The sequence below is a fragment of the Phascolarctos cinereus genome, unplaced genomic scaffold (genome assembly GCF_003287225.1).
Source record: "Phascolarctos cinereus isolate Bilbo 61053 unplaced genomic scaffold, phaCin_HiC Scaffold_7;HRSCAF=346, whole genome shotgun sequence".
In the NCBI taxonomy this organism is placed as follows: Eukaryota; Metazoa; Chordata; class Mammalia; order Diprotodontia; family Phascolarctidae; genus Phascolarctos; species Phascolarctos cinereus.
The window spans coordinates 103483-130630 of record NW_027556180.1 but is presented as its reverse complement, the minus strand read 5'-3'; the positions used below and the strand labels follow the sequence as shown (position 1 = coordinate 130630).

The window sequence follows — 27148 nt, the reverse complement described above, 5'->3', positions numbered from 1 at the left end:
CCAAATTCAAATCTGACCTCAGACACTTACCAGCTATGTGACCCTGGACAAGTCACTTAACCTCTCTTTGCCTCTGTTTCCTCATCTGTAAAATGAGAACCCTGGAGAAGGAAATGGCAAACCACTCTGGTGTCTCTGCCAAGAGAAACCCACGTGGGGTCACAAAGAGTCAGACTGGACTTAAAAATGACTGAACAAGAACAAGACTAGCTAAGGCCAGCCTAGTGGTTCAGACTAGGGAAGCACTCAGGGACCAAAAAATGCTACAGCATGCCTTTTGGCTGTCCATTAATTTTAGTCACGTCCAACTCTCTGTGAGCCCAGTTAGGGCTTTCTTGGCAGAGACACCTGGAGTGGTTGGCCATTTCCTCCTACAGCTCATTTTACAGATAAGGAAACTGAGGCAAAGAGAGGTTAAGTGACTCGCCCAGGGTCACAGAGCCACATGTGAACTCCAGTCTTCCTGACTCCAGGCTGGGCACTCTCTATCCACTGTGCCACAGAGCTGCCCCAAAGGATACCAGTCTTAATAAATTCCCCTAAGGCACTCCTCCCCAGGCAAGAAGGTGAGCCACAGGGACGAGGAAGCCCAGCCAGCCACTCAAGTCACAGTCTCCACTAAGTCCAAAGGGCGGTGTCTCTGTGCGCCCCCCCCCTCGTCTGCATCTAGCAAATAGCCACCAGCTGCCCATCACTTCACTTTGTGGGTCACAATCAAGCCCAGTACGCATCTTGGGAGCTGTTGACTCAGACCTGCACTTTCCTAATTACTGGGTTTTGTCTATATTCTCGTGAGAATCACCATGTAGCTTCCTCCACTGCTGCTTAAAAACTGACCTCTGTGTTTTACATCCTCTATTTCTCACCATATTCCCACCTCCTCCCAGTAAGCCCTTCCTTAAGATAAGGAACAAGGGAAGGGAAGACAGCAGTTCCTCAGCCACATAAGGGTAAGGAGGCTTCTCCTACACAACCTCAGAGGCCCTTCCGTGGCCCTTCTCACGGCCTGCACAAAAGTGATTCTGCAGATGTTCCCCCCCACCCAACCCCATTTCACTACCGATACTTTTCGGTACGTGTCCTCTTTTTCGTTTCTTCCATTCATGTTTCTTGCAGTAATGTCACCCGTTCATCTAGGTCGATCTCTTTAGCCATTCCACAATCAATGCACATCAGCTTTGCACATCTTTGCAGCTACAAAAAATGCTCTCAATATTCTGAGGCGGTTTCTTTCCATCACTCGGCCAGTCTCAGATTCAGAGGCCAGTGGTGGGATCTGTGGGTCAGCAGGTAATCCTTCTCCTTACTGCTATTCTAGGTCTTACCTCCTCTTGTCCTTCATGGTTTAATGCTTTCATCTAGTTACTTTTCTCCTTTCCTCTCAAGTTTTTAGTTTAAATTCTTCCTATACAATTGGCCTCCACGGCCTTCACAAGTTGCCCTTCCTTCGTTCAATACATCATCAGCCAATGTCCAGAAACCGAGTTAACAAGCATGACAACAAGAATAGTTGGCATTTATATTGTACCTTAAGATATGCAAAGCTCCCTAGGATTGTGAGGTAGGGGCTATTACCAGACAAGGAAACTAAGGCCAAAGAAGGTTAACTAGCCCAGGGTCACACAACCTACTCAATGGATTTTTGGACTCCATTCCCCTCAGTCTATCCACTGAGTCACTGCTGATCATTTGTTTGGCCATTTCTCAATTACTGGGCATTGCCTTCCACTTCCAGTTTTGCCACCACAAAAGCCACTCTGAATAGTTTTGTTCATGTGGAATTTTCCTCTTTCTTCAATTTCCTTGGAGTGCAGGCCTAATTGTGGCATCGCTAGGTCAGTTTTGTGACTTGTGGGACACAGACCCAAACGAGGCAGCACTGTAGACAAGAAGCCTATATTCATGTAAGGAAAGGCAGCAACCAAGCGAGGGCAGCGTGCTGGAGAGCGTCTGGGCAAAGACCGATGGTGAGAGAACAGAACAGAAAGGAGGAGGAGATAGAGAGCTGGGGAAGCAGACCACAGAGGCCCAAGAGAGCAGCAAGAGAGGACTTCACTAGCCAGACATCTGCTCAGGCTTTCTCTCTGCCAAGCACAGGGCAACTCATTGGGTTTGGTGTGTCTTAATGAGAATTTCATCCTTCAAAAGGGGATCCTATTCTCCATCTGTTTCTCACCAACCAGGAGAAACTGGTTTCTGGAGTAGTGAGAGAAATTATTATTTTGCTATTATATTAATAACCAAATAGTAAATTAGGATCCAGGCTTTTCTCCTTTTATTTCTCCATTTAGAGTCTAGCCCCCATAAAAAAAAATCCATCTCCAGAGGCAGCTAGGTGGAGGACCTGCGTTCAGATTCAGCCTCAGACACTTGACACTTACTAGCTGTGTGACCCTGGGCAAATCACTTAACCCCATTGCCTAGCAAAAAACAAAAACGACCCCTTCCAAATAAAAAAAAAAATCAATCTCTAAAGGACATAGCCTATTGATGAGACGGTTGGGCCCGACTCCACCCAACTAGGAGACCTTACTTCCGTTTAGAGTGTAAACAGAATCCAGCCTAGGCACAGACCTTGGCCCTCCTCTATAAGAATCTGAAGGTGACTCAGCTCATGAATGAGAAAACCAACCAGAGTGGACTGCCTAGAGATGGATTCCCTGTCCAGATTGCTGGAGATGGCTGAGGCTCACGATGTTCTCTGCAGGAGGAGCCAAAGACTTCCAGCCTGCCTCCTCATTTAATGTCTACCAATCAGGGTTGATTTTCACTTGTTAGGGACATTCCCTTGCAAAAAATATTTAGGGCTTTCAGGCTCTCTGTGTTTTTTGTTTTTGTTTTTCCGAGAGAAACCACTGACCATCAATTTATTATTAGCTAGTCTAATTAATACATTGATTATTAATTGCCCAGAAATTCTGTCTCTTGGGTTATTCATTCATCACAGTAAGGAGGACAGGAACCCTAGGGAGGAGTGATCCCTCCCTACATCCTGAAGTTTGTGGTAGAAGAGGAGAAGAAATTGAATGTAGTCTGATATGCACTTAGGTTTGGGGACAGCAGATTTCAAAGGGATCAGAGAGGATCCTAAGAACTAAAATGGTTCAGAGGAAGCCAGCCCAGGAGCAATGAAAGACACTCAAGAAGGGAATCCTGAAGAAACAAAGGAAAACAGTTCCAATGAGGAGGAAAAATGAGATGTCTGATGAGACCAACATGCACACACAGGCAACTCCTTGCCCTGCCCACCCCCCCCCCACCCCCCAGGATTTTTTAAAAGAAATAAACAAAAGATGGAAGCCAGGCCAGTTAAAAGAAGACAAACGAACCTAAGGGTATGACAAGATCTTGTAAAAGCATGGTCAGTGGTGCTAAAGCTCAGAATGAGGGGATGCTGGCATGGGAGGCCAAGGACCACAAAAAGGGCCCCTCTCCCTTACCCCAGGGAAAACAGAGGACTTCAGGCGTAGGGGGCCGGCCTGGACAAAGGCAGAGTGGGGAGCCAGAAGAACCAGAAGGCCAGTCGTGCTGCACACAGAGCACAGGAGGGGGCATCGTGTGGAATTAGCCTGGAAAGAAAGGCTGGAGTTAGAGCCAAAAGGGCCTTAAAGGCCCCAGGAGTCCATATTTTATCCTGGAGGCAAAAGGAAGCCACGAAGAGAAATTCCTAGACAGGGGCATGACATGGTCAGCACACATGTAGGGGTGTCCATCTGGGGGAGATGGAGGGGAACAGACAAAAACACTAGGAGGCAGAAGAGGGAAGAAACACGCTTTGGTTTAAGGATAAAACCATTTTTCGTCTTTCACACTGAGGCCAATGATCTATCGGATGAAACAACAGGACAATCAGTGACCTAGGGATGCAGGCAAGAGAGCAAAATCCAAGGCTCACCATCCTGTGGACTTTACACAAACACACACAAAGCCATGCTCAGAAAATAAGCCACTGCACAATCGGCCCTGCCCGGGACGCCCCTCTGGAGAGCAGAGAAAAAGTGTAAGGTTAGGCCCCAGTGTCAAAGAGCTTCCCAAATAGCCAGGGGACACATCCAGGAAACCACTGTGGAACAACCAGGTTCTTAAGGCTGAACAGCTGACGGAGCTGGCAGAGCTGGGCCTGGCCAGCCCCTGAGAGGGGCAGCAGCTCTCCAGTTGTTCAAAGAGCTCGAGTCTAAAATCCCAACACGGACGTTCCTGAGCATTTAAGGTCTGGGGCTGCCAGAGCTCCCTCTTCCTACCTGTCCTTCTCCCTTCTCACTCTCCTGGCTGCACCAGCTAACCTGGGGAGCATCCCAGGGGCGTGTCCCAGACAGTGTCCCCCATGCATGGGCCCTCTTCTCTTCTCCTTCTGTACCAGGGTCCATGGACTTGTCTTATTTCTCTATTTTTTGGGGGGTGGGTTAGGAAATTGGGGTTAAGTGACTTGCCCAGAGTCACACAACTAGTAAGTGTTATGTGTCTGAGGCCAGATTTGAACTCAGGTCTTCCTGACTCCAGGGCTGGTGCTCTATCCACTGTGCCACCTAGCTGCCCCCTTATTTCTCTATTTTGATCAGTGTTTCTATAGAATTTGTTTCCTTTGTAACCTTACGTATTTTGTTTTTATGCATTTAAAAACTTTGTTCTGAGGTGTTCAGAGGTTTCATCAGACTGACAAAGGGGCCCAAGATACAAATACAGTCAAGGACCTCTGTTCCACACTCTTTCAGCTCCCAGGATCGTGACAATGCAGATAAGCTCAAACACCCCTCGAACTAGCTGCCTACTGGACATCTCCACCTGGATGTGGGCAGCTCAAACTCACTGTGTCCCTTAGAAGTCCCGGAAGGTTCCTTGAGAGTAAGGGTCATCTTTGTACCCCCAGAGCTTAGCATCTGCCTGGCCCACAAGAAACGCTTAAACAAGACTGACTAGCTGTGCCTGCAGCAGGGCTTCTTCCATCCTACCAACCCATAGCCACTCTACTAGCCAAGCTGCTGTTTCTACCTTGAAAAATGTCGCCTACCTTGGCGACATTTCTTACATATGCCTCCTTCTCTCTGCTGACACTGCCCCCACCCTGATACAGACCTTCCTCACTGCAAGACTGGACTACTGGAATGGCTGCTGGAGGGCAAAGTCTCTCACCACTCCAGTCCATCTTCTATTCAGCCACTGCTAAAAAGGAGGTCCAAGCATGTCACTACTCAGCAAACTCTACTGCCTCCCTGTCACCTCTAGGATAAAAGAGAAAATCCTGCCCCTTCCTACCTTTCCAGTCTTCTCACCTTACTCCCTCCATGTACTCTCTGAGCCTCCTGGCTGTTCCTGGAACAACACCCTCCCATCTCCCAACTCTGGGCATTTGCCCTAGCTGTCCCCCAGACCCAGAAAACTCTTCTTCCTCCTCTCTGGCTCTGGGCTTCCCCAGCTTCCTCTAAGTCCCTGTTAGAATCTTGCCTTCTCCAGGAAGCCTCACCCCGTCCCCCTAAATTTGCTAGCCTTCTCTGATTATCTCCACTTTATCCTGTCTATGGCCTATCTGAACCTATTTGTTTACATATTGTTTCTACGAGTTCTTTGGGAGCAGAGACTGCCTTCTGCCCTTTTTGGTGTTCCCCAGGGCTTAGAAGAGTGCCTAGCACAAATATTGACTATTAAAATATTGACTGACTGACTGCCAAAGTGACTTTCCTAAACATAAGTCTGGCCCTGGCATACCCCTCTCCATCCTCCAACCTTAGTGGCTCCCTATTACCTCCAGGATCAAACAAAGCCTCTGCTGGCACCTGGAACCTAACCTACCTTTCAGAGTCTTCCATTCTATTCCCACCCCCACCCTCCAGCCTTCTTGCTGGGATCTGCACATGACACTACCCTCAGACCTTGTCCCCCAGCCTGGGATGCCATCTTGCCTTATTCTTACCTCTTACCTTTCCCTGTCCTACTTCAAGACTCACCTGGACGCCCAGCTTTCCCCAAAGGGCCTTCATTCCAGAACCTCCACTACTGCCTGGCCTTCCCTGGGATAATCCTGTGTCTTCTGTAGATGCCTGGCACGTACCAAGTTACTTGATGACGGCATCCCTCATTGGAATGTAGGTTCCTTAAGAGTAAGGATCATCTCTGTACCCTCCAGAGCTTAGCACCTTCTGGCCCACAAGAAACACTTACCAAACAAGACTGACTAATGGATCCCAAGTACCAAAGGCAGTGATATTCCAAAGCAAGGGGCAGCCCCTGACAAAACAAGCATTTACTGAGCACCAGCTGTCAAGAATGGAGAAGGGGAAGCTAGACACCTCACTGATCAGCATCGAGGCACAGAGGGAGTGTGGGCCTTCATTCACTCCTCGGGCACCCTCAGCTCCTATTGTTTCACACTCCCGATCTCTTACAGGAGCTTCTATAAGGAAGTTTCTCTTCTTTTTGACATTCTGGTTAATGAATAAAACCCTAGATGGCATGTTCCTCGATTTAAAATTTGTTTCTAATGAAGAAAGATTAATTTTTCTCTCCGATTGATTTTTCTCTCCCTCCTACATCCCCCCATCAATAAAATAAAGAAGTAACCCAAACCCCTGTAACAAACACGCACGGGCTAGGGAAACACATTTTGGCACTGGCCCTGTCCCCAAAGCGCGCCTCATTCTGCACCCCAAGTCACTTGCTTATCAAACTGTGCCGCTGTTCAGTTGTTCCAGTTGTGTGCCACTCTTTGTGATGGCATTTGGGATTTTCTTGGCAAGGATAATAGAATGGTTTGCCATTTCCTTCTCCAGCTCATTGTACAGGAAACTGAGGCAGACAGGGTTAAGTTAAACTGAGGCACACTTGCCCAGGGTCACACATCTAGTATGTGTCTGATGCTGGATTTGAACCCAGGAAGATGAGTCTTCCTGACGCCAGGCCCAGCGCTCTACCCACTGTGCCGCCCAGCGCTCTACCCACTGTGCCACCCAGCTGCCTGTTTATCAGATTTACAGATGATACAAAGCTAGGAGGAATGACTAATGTATCAGAAGACAAAAGAGTCCCAATATATTGAAACAACTGAGTAAAAACAAACCAGATAAAATTTAAACTCAGATAAATGTGTTTGGTTTCTTGACAGCAGAGCACGTGAAAAGGAGACTTCCAAGAAGATGGCAGACAGACAGATAAGGGTACTCGGCATCTCAGGATCCTCTGCAGCGATCAGTCAGTCAATCATTGTTTAATAAGCACCTACTATGTGCCAGGTACTGTGCTAAGTGCTGGGGATATAGAAAAAGGCAAAAGACAATGCCTGCCCTCAAGGGGCTCCCAATCCAATGGAAAACGACAAACAAATATGTACAAACAATTTATGTCCAGGATAACATTGAGAAGAAAGGCACTAAAAGGAAATCCCAGGGTTAGGAAAGGCTTCTTACAGAAGGTGAGATTTTAATTAGGACTTGAAGGAAGCCAAGGAAGGCAAGAGGCAGAGATGAGGACGGAGAGCAAGGGAGGCATGAGGGGCAGCCAGAGAACATACCAGAGAGCCGAGAGATGGAACAAGGAGTCCAGCGTCACGGCCTGAAGAGGGTTAGGTGTAAGAAGACTAAAGAGGTAAGAGGGGGCTAGCATTTGAAAAGTTCCCAAGGCCAAACTGAGCATTCAGAATTTGTTTCTGGAGGCAACAGGGAACCACAGCAGGGAGTGACATGATCAGACCTTCACCTGAGGAAAACAGAGAATGGACTGGGGAGCCGTGAGGCAGACAGGACCCCAAGTACTACACCCCCACCCCCCAGGCTACTGTAGTAGTCCAGGTGTGAGGCAATGAGGATGTGCACCAGAGTAGGGGCAGTGTCAGAAGAGAGAATGGGCTTACAGAAGCTTCAGTAAGGACAGAAATGACCAGCCTTGGCACCAGCTTGGATCTGGGGGGTACAGGGGGAAGTGGTAGTGAGGAGTCCAGGAGGACTCCCAGGTTGGGAGCCTGAGGGTCTGGGAGGCTGGAGCTGCTGGAAGCAACAGGGAACCACAGGAGTTTATTGAGTTGGGGGGAGGGGGTTTGTGACATGGTCAGATCTGCACTTTAGGAAATCACTTTAGTGGCTGAATGGAGGATAGACTGGAATAAGGGAGACTTGAGCCAGTCAGATCTACCAGTAGCAAATCCAACTGTCCAGGTGATGAGGGCCCTTTGGGGGGGGGGGTAGAAGGGTCAGATAAGAGAAGGGAACATATAGGAGAGGTGTTAGAAATAGACAGAATATGAGAGGGAAAGAGAAGGAGAAATCCAGAGTGACTCCTCGGCTGAGAGCCTGAAGGACTAGGAGGATGGAACATGGAAAAGACGGAGCCAAAAAAGAACCAAGCCAGACCTGGTTCCCGAAAAACCCAAGGCTCAAGGACTTAGAACGGATCCCACAAGAGGGAAGACTGCACAGCTTGAATTGTAATTGGATGGACTGTATTCCTGGATCCCTCCAAGGGCCCTTACTGCCAGCCAAAGTTGTGGACTTCAAGACCCAGAAGCTAAGCTAAGAAAACTTTCCAGACCCATTCACCTCAAGGCTCATCAATCCAGGTCTCACAGCCTAGCAAGTGTGATCTAAAGAGGGCCTGAACACAAAGCAGATGCTAAGCTTCTTCTCTTTGGCTGAGGGCACTCAGACACTCAGAGGGCATGGAACTCAGGCCCTCTGCCAGAACCTGGTAAAAACTCCATGATTCTACCCTGTGGCCCTGGCCTGTCTCACTGCTTTAGAGGAAAATACTAGACCTCAGAGACCAAGTGAAAACACAGTCTCAGGTGCCAGATGAAGATCTGAAGGCAGTAGGAAACAAATCAGGGGGCCCAAATTCCAGTGGACAAGTATCCCATCCCTAGGACATGGCCAGGTAGCTTCCCAGCCTGAAGATCTCAGTCAGGATCACAATGAAAATCTAGATGAGCACTACTTTCAAATTTCTTTGGGTTTTATTTTGTTTTGTGCTGACATTACAGATGCAGTTGAAATAAAACCTTTTGCCCTGGATATACCAAAACCTGTAGCAGCAAAGAACTAGAGGCAAAATAGATGCCAATCCATTGGGGAAAAGGATAAATACAAGCAAATTATATTCCCCTTCCAGCTCTGATGCCAGCTTTCTGACTTCAAAACCACACTTCAGCTGCTTTCTCACTCTGGAGCTTCCCTCAGCTCCTGGGCCCTCCTCCTCTTGGAGCATCCAGCGATTCCCTGGTCTTTTCCACTACAATGCCCCTGCCAGGCCCACCCTCTTCTGCCACTGGTGAGTTCCTTCAGGAGCCTCCATGTTGTGGAAGGGCCCAGGCTGGGCAACCTTCATTCTCCTCCTGGCTCTGATTACTTGAAAACCACGCTCACACCAAGTACCTCCATTCCAACCCCTCCACCGGCCTTTCGTTCTCTAGATGGCACCACAGCGGATAATTGGGCCTGGAGTCAAGAAGGCCTGAGTTCAAATCCAGTATCAAAAACATACTGGTTTTGTGACTCAGGTAAGTCATAAACGGTGTATAAGAAAAGGATTTGAATTTCTGGGTCACATGTTAAAATACAGGATTTTTATAAAAATATAAATTGCCCTGATTAACAGAAGAAAAAATACAATACTTAAATAATCCTATCTTTAAAAAAGAAATTGAAGCCATAAATGAGCTCCCTAAGGAAAAAAAAAAAACCTGGTCCCTATGGATTTACAAGTGAATCTATCAAACATTTAGAGAACAATTAATCCAATGTTATATAAACTATTTGGAAAAACAGGTAAAGGAGCCCTACCAAATATCTTCTATGACACAAATATAGTTTTTTGGGGTTTTTTTGGTGAGGCAATGGGGATTAAGTAACTTGCCCAGGGTCACACAGCTAGTAACTGTTGAGTGTCTGAGCTTGGATTTGAACTCAGGTCCTCCTGACTTCAAGTTCAGAGCTACAAATATAGTTTTGATACCTAAACCAGGGAGAGCCAAAATGAAGGAAAAAAACCTACAGACCAATTTCCCTAATGAATATTGATGCAAAATTTAAAAAAAAAAACACTAACAAGATTACAATAATGTATCACAAAGATTATACACTGTGACCTGGTACAATTCATACCAGGAGTGTAGGACTGGTTCAATATTAGGAAAACTATAAGCATAAGTGAGCATATCAATCACAAAAACAACAAAAATCCCATGATTATATCAACAGATGCAAAAAAAAGCTTTTGACAAAATACAAACAACAGAAAGCACAGGACTAAATGGAGCTTTTTTAAAAAATAAGTGTTATCTACCTGAAGCCAATGACACACATTATTTGTATTTGAAAAACCAGAAGCTTTTCCAATAACATCAGGGGTGGAACAAGGATATCCATTATCATCACTATTATTCAATATCATATCGTATTAGAGATGTGCACTAAGGCAACAAGACAAGAACAAGAAATTGAGGGATTAGCATGGGTTATGAGGTGACTAACCCTAAGCTGCAGACGGGGATGACGAGCTGAGAGCTCCAGAGAGTCAACTAAAAAAATAGTCTGAACAATTGACAACTTTGGCAAAGTTGTAGGATGTAAAATAAATCCACCTAAATCATCAGCATTTTTCTATATTGCCAACAAAAACCAGAAGGAAGAGACAGAAAGAGAAATGCCATTTTATATAACTGCAGACAATATTAAATACTTGGGAGTCTACCTGCCAAGATACAGCCGGGAACTATATGAACCCAGTTATAAAACACTCTTCACACAAATAAAGACAGATCTAAATAACTGGAGAAATGGTAACTGCTCCTGGGCAGACAAAGCTAATATAATTAAAAGGACAACGAATGCTACCTAAATTAATTTACCTATCTAGTGCCATACCAATCAGCCCACCAAAATTACTTTATAGAGCTAGAAAAAAAAATAACAAAATTCACCTGGTGAAATCAAAGGTCAAGACTATCAAAGGAATCATGCTTTTTTTCTTAAATGTGAAGGAAGGGGGCCAAGCAGGAGCTGATCTCAAACTATATTACAAAGTAATAATCATCAAAATGATCTGGTACTGGCTAAGAAGGTCCATCAGTGGAACAAATCAAGGTTAGGGTTAAACATACAGAAGCAAATGATCATAGAAACCTCGTGTTTAATTAACCCAAAGGGCACAGATTTGGGAGCAAGAACTCACTATCTGACAAAAACTTCTGGGAAGACTGGAAAGTAAAACTAGGCACAGACCAACACCTCACACCGTATACCTAGAAAAGTCAAAATGGATAACAGGGTGTATCATAAGTAAATTAAGGGAGCATGGAAACTTTTATCTGTCAAATCTATAGATAAGTACAGCGTTTATGACCAAGCAAGTGTTAGACAGGTTCACAAGAGGTAAAATACATAATTTTGATTACATAAAAGTTTCTGCATAAATAAAACTGATGCAGCCAAAATTAGAAAAGGGGGGGGGGGGATTCTGCAGCAAGTTTTTCTGATAAAGGCCTCATTTCTCAAATATATGGGAAACGGAGCCAAACTTATAAAAAAAAATAGGCACCACTCCCCATTGATAAATGGTCAAAGGATATGAACAGGCAATTTTCAGAGGAAGAAATCAAAGCTATCAATTGTTATACAAAAATTGCTCTAAATCACTAATAATTAGAAAAATGCAAATTAAAATAACTCTGAGGTACCAGTCATAGCCATCAGACTGAAAGTGAAAATGACAAATGCTGGAGGGGATATGTTAGTGAAACTATGAGCTAGTGAGAACAATATGAAAGTATGCCCAGAGGGCTATAAAACTGTGGATTCCCTTCAACCCAGCAACATTTCATTCCATCTATACACCAGAGAGCAGAGGAAAAGAACCCACATATTCAAAAGTATTTCTAACAGCTTCTTTTGTGTCCTATTTCTAGTTTAAAAAGACTACAAATGGACAGGATGCCCATCAGTTGGGGAATAGCTGAACAAGTTATGGTATGTGAATGTGTGGGGATACTATTGTGCTCTAAGAAATGACAGAGGAAATGGTTTCAGAAAAACCGGGGAAGATTGTACGAACTGAAACAAAGTAAAAAGAGCAGAACCAAGAGGAACAATCCACAGTGTAACAGCAACACTGGAAGGAAAACCGACTGTGAAAACTTAGAACTCTGATCAATACAATGCTCTGCCTCAGCTCCAAGCGACTCATGACATAAAATGCTATCCACTTCCAGATACAGAACTGTGGGGCTCGGCATGCAGATTCAAGCATAATTTTTTCCTTTATTTGTCTTTTTGCACAAATTGTTGTATAACTGGTATCATATTTCTTGCTTTCTCAATGGGTGGGGGGAGGGAGAGAGGGAGAGAAAGTGGAACTAAATTTTTTTTAGTTAAACAAACAACAACCAAAAAAAAGAAAAAAAACCCATAAGCATGACAGATTCCTGTCCATGAATGGAGTGCTCCTAATAAGGGCTGGTAAGAATGGATCTACTTTTGTGGTACAAGAATGTCATGAAATATTACTACCCCATAACAATCGATGAATCCATTAACTTAAGAGAAACATGCAAAAGCTTAAATGAACTGAAAGAGAACAGAATAAGCAGATCCAGAAAAGTGATATACACAAAAACAAAATGATTGGAAAGAACAAGAAAGAAAGAAAAAATGTGAATGCTATCATGACCAAGAAGCTCGGCCCCAGAGAACTGAGAAATTGCTCCTCCCTTCCCTCTTTTCAGAAAGAGCAGCAAGGGCTAACTAGGCGAATGGAATAAGTATATACTATGAAACACAGTTGCTTTATTGGCTTTGCTGAATTAATTAATAAAAATTGTATTTAAAAAAAGAATGAATATGCCTCAAATCCAAGCAAAAGGGCTTTGAACAGAAAAATAAGATGGGGGGGGGAACTGTCTACTCTAATCAAAGAAGACACCACATAGAGTGGATAAATAAAGAATAGCAGTAAAGACACTCAAATTTAAAAGCTATAAAAGCCAAGAAAAGAGCCAGCAATAAACAGCAAAGCCTCAGATGTCTACAAGAAAATTCACAAAAAAAAAATGGGTAAGGGTTAAGGGTTCAGATTAGACTTTGACTCTAATCCTAACAACTTCCTATCTTGTCTTCATGATAACTTCACCTTTCAAGAGTTGGGAGAACCAGTCAATGAGAGAAACACCTGTCAGGTTCTGATTCTTACCAAAGAAACTAATTGTGGAAACAGTCAGAATCTCACAGAGAAGCAACTACTCCACCTCAGGATTTGTAATAGAGGATAAAGCTCTGGGCATAATCAGACACACATCCCAATTCGGGAAGAATAAATTTCAGAGTTCAGAGAAACCTTAAGGAGGGTGCCATGAACTAATTATCTAATTGGGCCTGAGAGGGACAGGAAGCTGTCATGGAAGCAAAAAATGGGGGTCTCAAATTTATAGGCAAATGGAATTAAGTAATGAATAAGCCTTAGCTAGTCACAATAATATTAAAAAGAACAGTAGCATTACTATAACAAACTAATAATAATATTAACACTAATAATAGGTTTGAGAAGCTCTGTACATACATTATCTCACTGGAACCTCAAGACCCTCGAGGTACGGGTGCGTATTACCCCCATTTTACACCTGAGGAAGTTGAGACCCACAGAGATTAAATAACTGGCCCAGGGTCACAGAGCTCATCAGAGTGTGAGAAAGGGTTCGAACTCATGTCTTCCTGACTCCAAGTCCCACCAAGCTGCCACGGAGAAAGCAAAAGCTTTACGAGATCTCTCTAGCTTACGATCTGCTAACAAATGTGGACACACTCCACAAGAGATCAGAAGATCCTCACTGCTTTATGGGACAAGATAAAAGGAGCCCCGTTCTCACAAGATAACTACTGTAGGAATTTCTGTGACCTGGAATATCCTCACCTCATCCTGGAAGCCCATAAAGCTGGATGGTTCTATTAGGATCTAACATCACAAACTGTCGTGCTATCTTGTTTTCTCTTTCCATTTAAAAAAATACAGTCCATTCTTCATTTAGCCTTTAATCCACACTCTGCAGTTCGAAGTCCTCGCTGGAACTTCCTGGATTTCCAACCAGAGGGCCAAAGACTAGAGGGATTAATTGCTAATATAAAAGTGACAAGCCTACCTAAATAAGCCTACATCATCAACAGCACGACAAACTTTATAGACAAAATTAAAACACAATCCATCTGGAACAGACAAAGGTAGAGAATCTCGAGGGAAACAACAACAAAAAATCATAGAGGAACTATCTCCTCATGCCAGAGACCAAACTATGCTGCAAAGCAGTCATCATCAAAACAATTTGGGCCTGGCTAAAGAAAGGACAGAAGACCCAGAAATGACTGAACACAGCACTGGAGCCAAACAAAGCCCAGGCAGAGAGCAGCATCTTGTTCTGGCGACCATAATAAGCTACACCTAGATGCATGATGTGGCTGTAATAAACCCCATCATAGACAAATTAGAGAATGGAAGAAATGGCTTCTCCCCATCATACACAGGAAAAGATTCCTGATCAAAGAAGGGCTGAGGGAGGATCACACTGAGGTGTGGCAAGGCAGCTCCAAGGGCCCAAAGGAGCTGAGGTCACGAGGAAAGGGAAGGGATACCAAAAGGGTTCTCGAAAACCTCCACTGGGGACAAAGCAGAGGCTCCAGGAAGGGAGAGACCTGCTTCTGGAGTGGACAGCAGCTGACCACCTCACTGTGCTTCTGTGACCTTTGGACTGTAAAGGTCAGAACCCAAATGACTAATAAGGATTCGATATCCAAGATAAGAGAAAGGCAGTGAGAGGACTTAGCTGCCTTGGATGAGGCCCAGGTGAACTTTATGCCAAAGTCCTAAGAGGCCTGGGGAGCCACCTGGGCTTCTCAGCAAATCTTGGGTGTGGTCTGTTAAGTCACCTGCCACATGCCTTCAAGGGAATTTCTCTTCCCTCAGGATACTGAGAGAACATAGGACCAGGATCTCTAGGGAAAGGCTGATACTGTCCAAACCCTAAATGCTGGAAGAAAGCAGAATCTGCAACCAAATGAACCAGGGATCAGATACTAGACTCCCCTCCAAAGTTTGGCAGACAGCTATTCTATCAGTCACTGGGGAAATCTCATAGGAATCATTTGCCTATGCTTTGGCAAAGCACTGGACAGAGCTGCTCAGGCTACTTCCGTTCTGAGCCTAGAAGGTGGTTTCCAACAGAGTGATCTGGAATCCACCTGTATTTGATCTGATTTGAATGAAGGCGCAGGGTTAAACTGGCAGATGCCACAACCAAGTGGGACAGCTCATCCACAAAAACTCAAAGGGCCAAGGGTCCCTCCCCTGGATGATGGCTGCAAGGGACAAGCTGAAAGCAGAGCTGGAGACTGGGGGCTGGGAGGTTCTTGGGCTAACCTGCCCATCAAAGGCTTGCTATTGATGTGTTCCTTCTGTGGGGGCCAAACTCGCAGTACGACTGGTGGTCTCCTGGATACCTATTCCCAGGCTCTTGGGCTCTAGGTACTAAGCTGTCTTTACCACAAAGCTTAACATCCTATGACTCTTAGCCACATAACATCAGGAGAAGTTTGGGGTCACTAGAAAACGATACTTTCCCAAAGGCAATCCAGAGAGAGCGTGTGTGTGTGGTCTGACTGCCTTTGGTAACTGCAGAGTTCATCACATGCAGGTGTGCACCTACATACAAATGGACAATCCCCACAGATTATCCATCTAACTGCAGACCAAAACCAAAACTATAGGCATCTCTTCATCCACTTGGTTTTTCCTTTCAGATGGTTAGGCCCAACTACTTAGAACACTTTCCTCACCCAGGAAGCGCTGGACACTTATCAGCTTGGTGCATCCAGCACAATAGGATCTGCCTTGACTTGGACAACGGGCTAGATTTGAGGGGCAGGAACAAATCTCACTGGTGCACTTCCACCTCCCAGTTTTACACCACACAGATTAATAATGATCAGAGCACTGAATGAGGTTCTCTCTCTATGTATATACAAAATCTGATGGAAATATCTCTACCTCCTGGCTCTCCTTAAGCTAAAAATCTTTTAGAAGAAGCCTTTCCCAATCAATCATAATTCTAGTGCATGTTCTCTGTTAGTTATTTACTATTTCTCCTGGACATACTTGTTTGTTTTCTCCCTCATTAGACTGTAAGCTCCTCAAGGCAGCTTAAATATCTCCCATGTTTAGTCAGTCAGTTGATCAACAAGCATTTACTAAGTGCCTATTATATGCCAGGCACTGTGCTAGGAGCAAAAAGAGGCAAAAGACAGTTCTTGCCCTCAAGCAGCTTACAATCTAATGGGGAAGACAACAAGCAAATAAATACCAAGTTGTAAGTAATTAAGAGAGGGAAGGTAATGGAATTGAGAGGAGTTGGGAAAGGCTTCCTCTACAGGATGGGATTTTAGTTAGCCCTTAAAAGAAGTCAGGGAAGGCAGAAGTCAGAGATGAGGGAGAATGTTGCAGGCCTGGAGTCCACAGATAGAGAGTCGTGCTTGTGGCCAGAAGGCCGGGGTCACTGGATCAAAGCGCATGGGTGCTAGGGAATAAGGAAGGTATGAGGGGGCTAGATCTGGACTCCAAAGAGGGCATTTCATATTTGATCCAGGAGGCAATACAGAGTCTACTGAGTAGAGGGTGACATGGTCAGACCCGCGCTTTTGAAATAGAGGGTGGACTGGGATGGGAAGAGACTGGAGGCAGGCAGATCCCCCAGAAGCTACTGCAATGGTACAGATGTGAGAAGAGGGTCTGCACCAGGGAGCAGGCAGGGTCCAAAGAGAGGCTGCAGAGGTGATACTGGCTGGTCTTGGCAACAAGGGATACCAAGGATAACTCCCAGATTTCAAGCCTGGGGGAGTGGGAAGATGGTGTTGGTCAACAGGGACACTGGGGCAGAAAAGGTAGATTTGAGAATCAGCATAGAGATGTCATTAAATTCAAGGGTTCTCATGAGATCACCAAATGAGATAGTATAGAGAGGAAGGAGAAAGGCCCAGAACAGAAACCTGTGGGCACGACCTGGATAAGGATCCTGCAAAGGAGACAGAGAAGGTGAAGTATGGATAGGTAGGAGGAAAACCCAGAGAAAGTGGTGTCCTGAAAACCTAGAGAGAAGAAAGTGTCAAGGAGGAGAGGGTGATCAACAGTGTCAAAGGTTGCAGGGAAGTCAAGAAGAATGAGGATTGAGAAAAGGCCATGGGATTTGCCAATTAAGAGATCTTTGGAGACAGCAGTTTTCGTGGAGTAAGGTCAGAAGCTAGATTGTAAGGGCTTAAGAACAGAGAAAGAAAATCTGGCCTCAGACACTTACTGGTTGTGTGGCCCTGGGCAAGTCATTTAACCCCAAGGAGCTGGAGAAGGAGGCAGATATTTCCAATAATCTTTGCAGAGAAGACCCAATAGGATCATGAAAAGTTGAACACAACTGAAAAACAACTGAACAACAAAGAAAAAAAGGCAGAGGCACCAATTGTAATTGACTTTTTGAGGAGCTGACCCATAAAGGGCAGAAGAGACTTAGGATGACTATTGCAGGGATGGAAGGACCAAGTGAGGGGGTTTTTATAGGATGGGGGAGACTCAAGACTGTTTACGGGCAGTAGAGAGGGGGATGTGAAAGCAATCCAACAAACCAAATGCTTTTTAGAGCCTACAAATAAGAAAATCCCGGGACCTGCATTTTCTCTGTCCTTCAGTGAAAATTGTGGTGATCCGCTACGGGACATCCCCTGAGAGGAGAAAGACTGTTGTTTCCTTTCTAACTCCCCCCAGAGGGAGGCTGCCACTGCAAGAGTTGACAGTAAAGATGGATGGGAAAGTCAGCATCTAGAGTTTAGTGGCTGAGGTTTTTCTGGCCACCTTTTCCCCCGTTAGTAAGGCCTGAGACATTTTTCCAAAACCCTGTTATCTTTCATTATTCTCCAATTGTGGCTTCAGCACCAGACCTCCTCTTTGTAACACTTGATCTGAAGCTGCTTTTTCCAGCATTGTTTTCTCCCTAAAAGTATCCAAAGGACCATGATGGTAAAGTCCAAATGTAGCCAGTGGCCTTAAGGATGAAAAGCTGTGCGGCACAGCCTGGACCTGAGCTGTGTGACCCCGGACAAGTCACTGAACCATTAAATGCCTCAGTTTCCTCATCTGTATACTGAGAGGACCTATCTCCCAGGGTTGTCTGAAGATCACATGAGATCACAGGCGTAAAGCACTTTATGAATATCAAAGTGCTCTACAAATGTGCACTATCATCATTGGTAGTAATATGCTACAAATCAGCATAAGGTGTTTCACGTCTTAGTGCAGATTTAAACTATCAACGCTTCAAGCTGCACTAAGACACTTGACATGCCCTGTTTACGTGTGTCTATGTATACATGGGCTTTTGCAGCCACAAACAGGTGTCCGCATACATGTGTGTAGACACATGCACACACACACACCCACATGTATGTACACGTACACATGTACATAGATTGGCTGATGTTCCCGTCTTTCCAGTTCCAGCCTTCAATGGCCTCAGTGCATCTTTGCTTAGCTGGGTCTCTCACTAGCTTTCTCTAGACTGGTTTTCTGCCTAACTTCTCTTACTGAATCCAGAAACACTGCTCATGTTCTTTCACCAGCCTTCTCCACAGCGCTTTACGATGGCATTTCTACTTGAAAGGAGCTCATAGGTTCTCCTCTGAGGCAAATAAATGAATTGATAGAGTTGGATTTCTCCTGTGTCCAAAGGCAACAAGAAATATAATTCCTGGGACACCCAGTTATCTTTCATTTCAGTGTTTGTGATAAGACCACCATGAAAATAACTGCAACTTGGTCACTAACATCACCTGCTGATGACACAGAGGCATAGAAACTCTCCAAAGAGTTGAAGAAGACCCTAACCCAAATTAAATCCATGCATACAATGCACTGGTGAGAATGGCTGAGAACTGCAAGTGTGTGTGTGTTTTAGAAAGAAAATGTGGCTAAGAAATAATGAATAAGAAAAGCCAAAGATTTATAAACAACCAAAAAAGTCTCCCTCTCTTCTAGAAAAGAATCAGAAAGCCCCAAGTAATATCGCAAAAGAAGAAACTGATTATATTTGAGTAGCCAGGAAATGAGTCCTGATAGGAGAGTCAATGGGCTGTGACAGTCAAACCACTTGTTTGAACAAAAATCAAAATTATCATAAAAGTGAAAAAAAAAGTGATGAAGTGCAATTAAAACACTTCTGGCCTGGCCTATTAAGTTACTACTGCCGGAAAATAGGATACGGACAGAAGAAAGGACAACCGCACCAATTATGATAATTCCATACACAAGTTTGACTCACGTGACTAAGCCTGCACAATGAAGAGACAAGAAGGGCTTAAAAAAAAAAAGCAGTTTAGCCACAATCACTTGATGTATTTGCCAATCTGAGAGCTGTGCAGCCAAGGGTGCAGGCTAAAGTTATATGAAAGGACAACCCTATCTACAAATAGCAACAGATGAATGGTCAGTGAAAGGACAACTAAGGAGCTATTAGGCTAGAGGGTAAGTAAAAATTTGAAAAAAATTGAAAACAATACTGGACCGATACTTGATCCCTGGGAGCCTCAGTTTCCTCATCTGTAAAATGAGGAAGGTGGACTACATGAGATCAGAGGTTCCCTCCAGTTACAAAGCTATGCTGTAATACTCTAAATATAGACACGAATATAGAAATGAATGGAAGGGGATACAGACCAAGCTGTTAGGAATATACTAAACACAGAATCTCATTTAAGTGTAAAGAGTTATAAATTTCTATGTAACTGGACTTTTGGATCTCCGAATGCAGCTGCATAATAAATTTTAAGACTAGATTTAAAAACAACGAACAACCCTCCCACCCTGAGACCTTTAACCTCACCCAAGCCGCCCAGGGTCCCCCAGGACAACTGCCTCAAAAGGCACTGAAGGAGGACGGCCAAGCCTTGCCAAGCTCGCCTTCAGCGACGTCAAGTCCTGGTGGACCCAGGAGATGCCTCTTCGTCTGCCCCCCACCCCCTTCTCCAGGATGGGAGGTGACAGCTGCTCCCCCCTCCCAGGAGAAGGAGAAGCCAAAGCGAGCCAACGCCTCCCCAGGGGGCCCGGCCTGCAGCTCTGATAACATTGTTTCCAGTTCCAGAGGCTGGAACAAAGTGACATTTACACAACAAGGCACCCAGTGGGCACAGCCCCACCAAAGGGAGCCAGGGAGCACAGCCACCCTGTTTCTACAGAGGGGGAAAACCCGGCCTGCGTGGGACTCGAACCCACATCTTCCGTCCTCCATGCAGGAACGAACACACACACGCGCGCGCGCGCGCACACACACACACACACACACACACACACACACACACACACACACACACGCTAAAGGCATCGGGTGACTCGGCTCCCCTCCTCTATACCAAGATCCAATTACTCTAAGGATGCAGATTACAGCCCCTGGCCAGTCTTCCTACAAGCCCCAAGCACTTGAGCTGCTCCTGGGCACCCCGCTGGGCCCCGCACTTGGAGGGCTGGGGCAATCTGGGAAGGCTTCCCAGAGGGGGCGGGAGATGAGAACAGGTGGTTTCCAGGGGGAGGGGGGACGCAGCCTCAGGCTGCCCATCCCGCGCTAGGAACGACTCGCAGGACGCCTGGGAGCCACAGCACGTCCTGCAGCGGCCGAGCGAGGAAAGGGGCAGCTCCGGGGGCCGCGCGGGCGGCTTTGAAGGCGGCAAGGTCACACAGGCCAGGGAGCGGGAAAGGCCGAGCGGCTCGGCCTCACCCCCCCTTCCTCCCGCCGCTCCCCTCCTCGGGCAGGGCCTTGAACGCCGCCCGCACAGAGGGAATCCCGGGGCCCCGCCCCGCCCCGCCTCCGGCTCCGGCTCGAGCTCGGGCCCGGCTCGGGCCTCCCTCCGTCCCTCCCGGCCCGGCCGCCGCCGCCTCCGGTCTCACCATCGGAAGCGGCCTCTCCTCCTCCAGGACCCGGCTGCGCCATGAGCGGCCCAAGCGGACAGCAGGGCCGGGGCCGGGACAGGCGCGGCCTCAGCAGGCGCCGGGGCCGCCGGGGGAACCGTGGGGCCAGGCCGCCGGCCGCCGCCGCCTCCTCATCCTGACAGCCGCCGGGGCGCGCTTTGCGCAGGCGCCGCCGCCGGAGCACGTGACCCAGCCCCGCTGGGGCGAGGAGGGGGCCGGGAGAAGGGAGGGGAGGGACGAGCGCTCGAGAGGCGGGGAGAGAGGAGAGCAACAGCTGGGAGAGGCAGAGCGGGAGGAGAGGGCGGGACTATGCGGGAGGGGGCGGGGACTAGACGAAAAGAGGCAGGGATAGAGAAGAGCGACAGCTGGGAGAGGCAAAGTGGGCGGAGAAGGGGCGGGGATAGAAGAGAACTGGGGAGGCAGGGCGGGAGGAGGCAGTACGGGGCTAAACGAGAGGGGGCAAGAATAGAGAACTACAATAGTCAATAAACATTTATTAAATGTCTATTACGTGCCAGGCAGTGCGCTGAGCGCCGGGGAGACAATAAGAGGCAAAAGACAGCCCCTGCTCTCAATGCGCTTACAATCTAATGGGGGAAACAGCTTGCAAAAATGTACAAAGCCTAGGAGATAATGGACAGAGGAAAGACACCGGAATTAAGAAGGGGGCGGGGAAGGCTCCCTATAGAAGCGGGGGCTGCTGCTGGGACTTGAAGAAAGTCAGGTATGTAAGGGTGAGGAGATGAGGAGGGAGAGCTTTCTAGGCCTGGGGAACGGAGAGAAGGAGAACAGCCAGGAAGCTGAGGACACTGGATCGGGGAGTACGTGGGGGATGGAAGGTGTAAAAAGACCAAAAAGGTAGGAGCGGGCAGGGTATGAACCACAGCTGGGAGAGGGAGTGAAAGCGGAGACGGGGATGGAGGAGAGGGACAAATGAGAGGCGGAGACCTGGAGAAGAGGAGGAGCTAGAGTGAAGAGACCGCTAGGAGAAGGCAAACTGGGGTAGAAAGAGCGGGGCTACGGGAATGGGGCGGGGATAGAGGAGAGCGACCCCCGCCCCAGAAAGGGGACTAGCCGACCGGGCTAGATGTAGAGAAAAGGTGGGGATAGAGAAGGAGCGGGGCGTGCCAGGAGAGGGGCGGGGCGGGTCAGGGGCGGGGCTATTGGAGAGGCTGGGCTAAGAGCGGGATGGAGGCGGGGCTGGTGGGGAGAGAAGGAGGGGGAGGAGCCTCGTCTCCCTCCAGACGTCTCCCGGGCGACCCCCAGGAAGCTCCCTTTCCTTTTCCAGCGGCAACTCAGCTGGACCTCATCATTCCATCACCTCTGGAACTCTCCCCATGGAGGACGGCCATCGATAAGCGAGCCTCCCTCCCTTTGCTTTCCGATTTCCAAGAGGTTTAGAGTGGTATTCATTGTGTCAGATACTTTTTAAGTCTAGGAGTTAAATGTTCCTCGTGGGGTCTGGAGGTGTTCAGGACAAAAATCATGTGATCAGGTAGGTTGGACCCACCTCGTGGGTGCCCATACCTCGGCCACCTATTTCCTTCAGACCCTGCCGGAGGCAGCCCAGGACCCTGAACCCGAGAGTCTTGGAAATGGGGGTGCCCCCGAGCCCCCAGACCTGCTTCCACCCACCACTAAGATGAGAAATCCAAGGATCCGCCTTGCTCATCAGAGCCCTTAGCCCAGTGCCTGGCATAGATCAGGTGCTTCATAAATGGTTTTCCCATTCATCCCGAGGACTGTCACCCACCTCCACGACTGCCTGTCTCACCTCCTTCTCAACACTCACAGTCATTCTCTGGGGAGGCAGCCGTGCCAACCAAATGGCAAGCCAGCCTGGCAGAAGCATTGAGACGCCCTAAGAAAGGGCCAAGAGGCAGCGTGTGCCAAGCAAGTGAAACCATGGCCACCCAGACCACCTTCTCCTCTGCAAACACTGGGGAGAGTGACGTGTCCAGTCCAGTATCCGGGAAATCAACCCCTGCGAGTTAGTGCAGGGCTACAGCCACAGCTACTGAAGACCTAGAAAGGGAAGGTCTTCCCACCAAAGTCCTCGGTGCTGTCACAGCTCAACATCAGAAACTTTTATTAAATACTTTTCACTGATATCTTTTGTTTTCGTCATCATCATAGTTTCCTCAAGTATGCATTACCCCTCCCTTGCCCAGAGAGCTACCCCATAAAACAAAATATTTGAGACCTCGCCCCCCAAAAGGAAGGGTAAAGAAGAGGGGGGAGGGGAGCCCAACCAGCCAATGCATTGAAACAGTCCAAATCACGTGCAATGTGTAACACTCGTGGACCTCCCACCTCCACCGGGGTGGGTTGGGAGCATCCTCTCCTAGTTCTTCTTTCAAGATGTGCTTGTTCTTTATAATTTTGTAACATTGAATTTCTTTCCTTTTTAATATTATATATATATATAGTTTCATGAAATATTTCTCAATAATTTGTAAACAAATTTTAACTTTTTTTTTAGTTCTGTATTCCATTCTTCCCTCCTGCCCTTTGCTCTCCTTGAGAAGACAAGTGATTTGATATGGATTACATACGTGAAGTCATGCAAAACATATCTCCACATTAGCCAGCAACATTAATTTTTATTGAGTGGCTTATCAAATTCTCATTTCCTTCTGCATACTGTGTACCTAATCTGTCCACTGATCAATCTCACAATTTCTTAATCAATATCAAATGGTTTTGATGATTATTGCTTTGTTTGAGATCTAGCAGCACCAGGCATACTGGTCACCTACTCTGGATTCTTCCTGCCTGCAGGGAACAAAGACATCATTGCTTCCTGCTTCTGCCTAAATCCTGACCCAGCCTTCCTGCCTGAGAACAGAGAAATATCCCATCAGGTCTCCACCCCAGCATTGCTCCCCAGCCTGAGCTGCCCACCCTCTAAAAGGACTCTACCTCCAAGCTTAATCCCTAAGTGCTATTAATAACCTACCTGAACTAATTTATCAGTGATTAACAAATTCCCATGTGATTATATCTTCATCATCCCAGTGATTCTGAACCCCTGCACTGTGTCATTATTCAAACCCTGTTCTCCTTCCCCCACTGCCTCATTCCCATTCTTTCTAATACAACCGCCCTCACTACCAGTGTCTCATACTAGTACCCCCTAAGGTCATAGTGCTCTGCAATGTTGGCTCCACCAGTAATAAACTTGTTTTCACCTCAAATCTTTTCCTTTCCCACTCCTTCCATCTTCTGGCTCTCACTGAGAGCCTAACCCTTCTAGATGACACAGCTTCCTTGACCACACTTTCCAGCACCAGCAGCACTTTCGCTCATTCCCTTGACTTATAGTCAAGGTAGGGAAAAGGAAGAGAATAAACATTTCTATAGTACCTACTATGTGCCAGGTACCATGCTAAGTGCTTTACAAAATGTTATATCAGGGGGCAGCTAGGTGGTGCAGTGGATAGAGCACCGGCCTTGGATTCAGGAGGATCTGAGTTCAAATCCAGCCTCAGACACATAACTCTTACTAGCTGTGTGACCCTGGGCAAGTCACTTAACCCCGTTGCCTATCCTAAAAATAAAAAATATATATATTTTATCAGTTGATCCTCAAAGTTAAGAAGGAGGTGCTGGAGGCCTGGCTGTCCCCTGGTCTGGCCTGCTCTGTTTCATCCTCCCCCCTCAATTGGCCCTCACGGCCGCCCGTGAGCAGAAGCCTCAAGGTAGCCTCCACAGGAGGCAAGAGAGGCGGCAAAGACGTGGGCCTGGTGCCCAGCATGGTGCCCACCCTGCACTTCCAGGACAGCCTGCCCAGATTACCCATTCACAGACTTGAAGACTCTATCGCGAGATACCTGAGAGCACAGGAACCTCTGTCAACTGCAGATCAATTTAGAACAGCAGCATTTTCCCACAACTTTCAGGATGGCCTCGGCAGAGAGCTGCGCAACATGCTGATTTCTCAGGATCAGCACAGTCAGCACATTAGCTATATTTCAAATATATGGCATAAGTCTTACCTAGGCCGACGCAATCCACCTGCGTTTAACATGAACATAGGCTTGACTTTCCAACCAGACCCCAAAGCAGAGCATAACGACCAGCTCACACATGCCACCAACATGACCATCTCGATCACCCAGTTCCTGAGGGCTTTCAGAACTCATACACTAGAGCCTGAGGTGCTGTACCTCTGCCCAGAAAGGACCGACACCAAGCTCTTCAAGAAGTTCATCCACTGGATCCCCAAGTCATTTGTGTGCCAGGTGGCTGCCATGTTTAATGCCTACCCCATGGACATGTCCCAGAACTTCAGGCTCTTCAGTACAAGCCGGCTGCCCAAGTTTGTGTGGGATATACTTCTCACAGACAAGAGGGCCCAGCACCTGCTAGTGCTAAGGAATGGGAACTTTTATATCTTTAATATCCTACGAAGCAATGGGACCATGACCCAGACCTCAGAAATCCACACTAACCTCAAGTACATACTCTCTGATGAGAGCCCATGACAACTGAGAAAAGGGACATGTGGGCACAGCTGAGTCAATGGCAACCAAGAAGCCTTAAAGAAGGTGGAAATGGCCATCTTCAGTCTGTGCCTGGATGACCTGCTGATGTAGGATGCTGACCACTTCACTCGAATCATGCTGTATGGCAATGGGCATAACCGTTGATTTAATAAGTCCTTCGACCTGATCCTGATCAAAGACGGCTTGGCAGATATCAACTTTGAGCACTCGTGGGGTGATGTCATGACTGTCCTTTGATTCATGAAGGAGGTGTTTCAAGATAGCATGGGCCCCTGGAGGGCCCGTGGCCACCAATGCCTCCAGTGCCATGAAGAAGCTCCACTTCCACCTGAATAACTCCTTGAGGGTGGGCATTACAAATGCCAGAGCCAACTACAACTCGTCAGTGCAAACCTTCTCAGTCAAACTGGTGTGGTTTAAGAAGCAGGGCAAGTGTTTTCTGAAGCAGGAGGGTGTGAGCCCCAGAGCCATGATCCATCTCGTCTTTCAGATGGCATTCCTTGGGTTCTGTGGTCAGATGGTGTCCTCCTATGAGCTGTGCAGCACGGCTGCCTTCAGGCATGGCTGGACAGAGGTGATCCACTCCACCTCCATCCATACCGAGAAATGCTCCCTGGCTTTCCAGGAGCCCTCCAAGCACAGTGTGGCTTGAGCTCAAAGACACACTGTGCAAGTGCTCCACCTACCCTGTCCATCCCGGGGTCAAGGGTTTGACAGATACTTGCTTACTCTTTGGATCTTGGCCAACACCAAAAAGGATTATTTGCCTGATATCTTCTTAGACCCTGCCTACATCAGCTCAATTACAGCTTCATCTTCTCAAGGCATCTGTTCAACCCGATACTGAATTTCAGGGCTTCTATGCCCAAAGTGCCTGATGGCTTTGGGATCACTTACTTGATACAAGATGACTGCATCATCTTCGATATCACCTCTTGCTCTGATTACAACATCAGGACTTCATCCAGAGCCTCAAAACTATCCTGGAAAAGATTATAGTTGTTTTAAAAGGCAAGCCCTTTAGCACTTCCTGGCCTCCCACAGAATGAACCATGGGAGCTGATTGGATGAAAGAGAATTTACAGCCTTTCCCTAGGCCCACAATGACCAAAAACCTCAGTTAGGAGTTAGTGAAACCTTGTCTGCAACCCTCTGGCCATATATTCCAAGGCTTCTCCACCTTTCAGGAATAGATGTTTCACTGTATATGTGGTCATCTAAGAAAGGGTTCATATATCTGGGGTTGTTCCTCCTTATGCCTCCCAACTGTGACTTCTCTATTTGCCCATCTGTCTAGCTCAGTCATTTACCATCTGTTTCTATCCACCAGTCTATCATCTGTGTTCATCTATGTTAAACTATTAATATAACAATCTTATCATTTATCATCTGTCAATTATCTATATGGCCGTATCTATCAGCTACTAATTTATCACCTACCTGTCTATTAATTATCTATTTCTATATCTCTTTCTTTACATCTACCTACTTGTCATCTGTGTATGTATCTGTCCTTCAGTATCTCTCTATATCCATCTATATTATCTGTCTATTGAGATTTCTCCATTTTTTATCTACTTATATCTGCTCATACTTCCATCCATCCCTTTATCTATTACTCAACCATCTTTATAGCTATCTTTTTTCCTTTTCTGTAACTATATCTCTTTTCCTATCTATCTATC

General features: G+C 46.7%; 1 protein-coding gene and 1 pseudogene across 3 annotated transcripts in view; one reads left to right on the top strand and one right to left on the bottom strand.

Annotated features, from left to right (window-relative positions):
- The window catches only part of RABEP1 (rabaptin, RAB GTPase binding effector protein 1), a 61161-nt gene extending 40041 nt beyond the window's left edge, over positions 1–21120 (bottom strand). For 2 of the 3 annotated variants that reach the window (XM_020964697.2, XM_020964698.2), the window contains exon 1: positions 20935–21117. In XM_020964697.2, coding sequence (XP_020820356.1) covers positions 20935–20977 — 43 coding nt within the window. In that variant the 5' untranslated portion in view covers positions 20978–21117. Of the gene's footprint in view, positions 1–20934 lie in introns of all 3 variants that reach the window. The other variant, XM_020964699.1, reaches the window with a different exon arrangement.
- Positions 21121–24710: 3590 nt separating this feature from the next.
- Positions 24711–26512, top strand: LOC110193107 (carnitine O-palmitoyltransferase 2, mitochondrial pseudogene; annotated as a pseudogene).
- Positions 26513–27148: the final 636 nt, after the last annotated feature.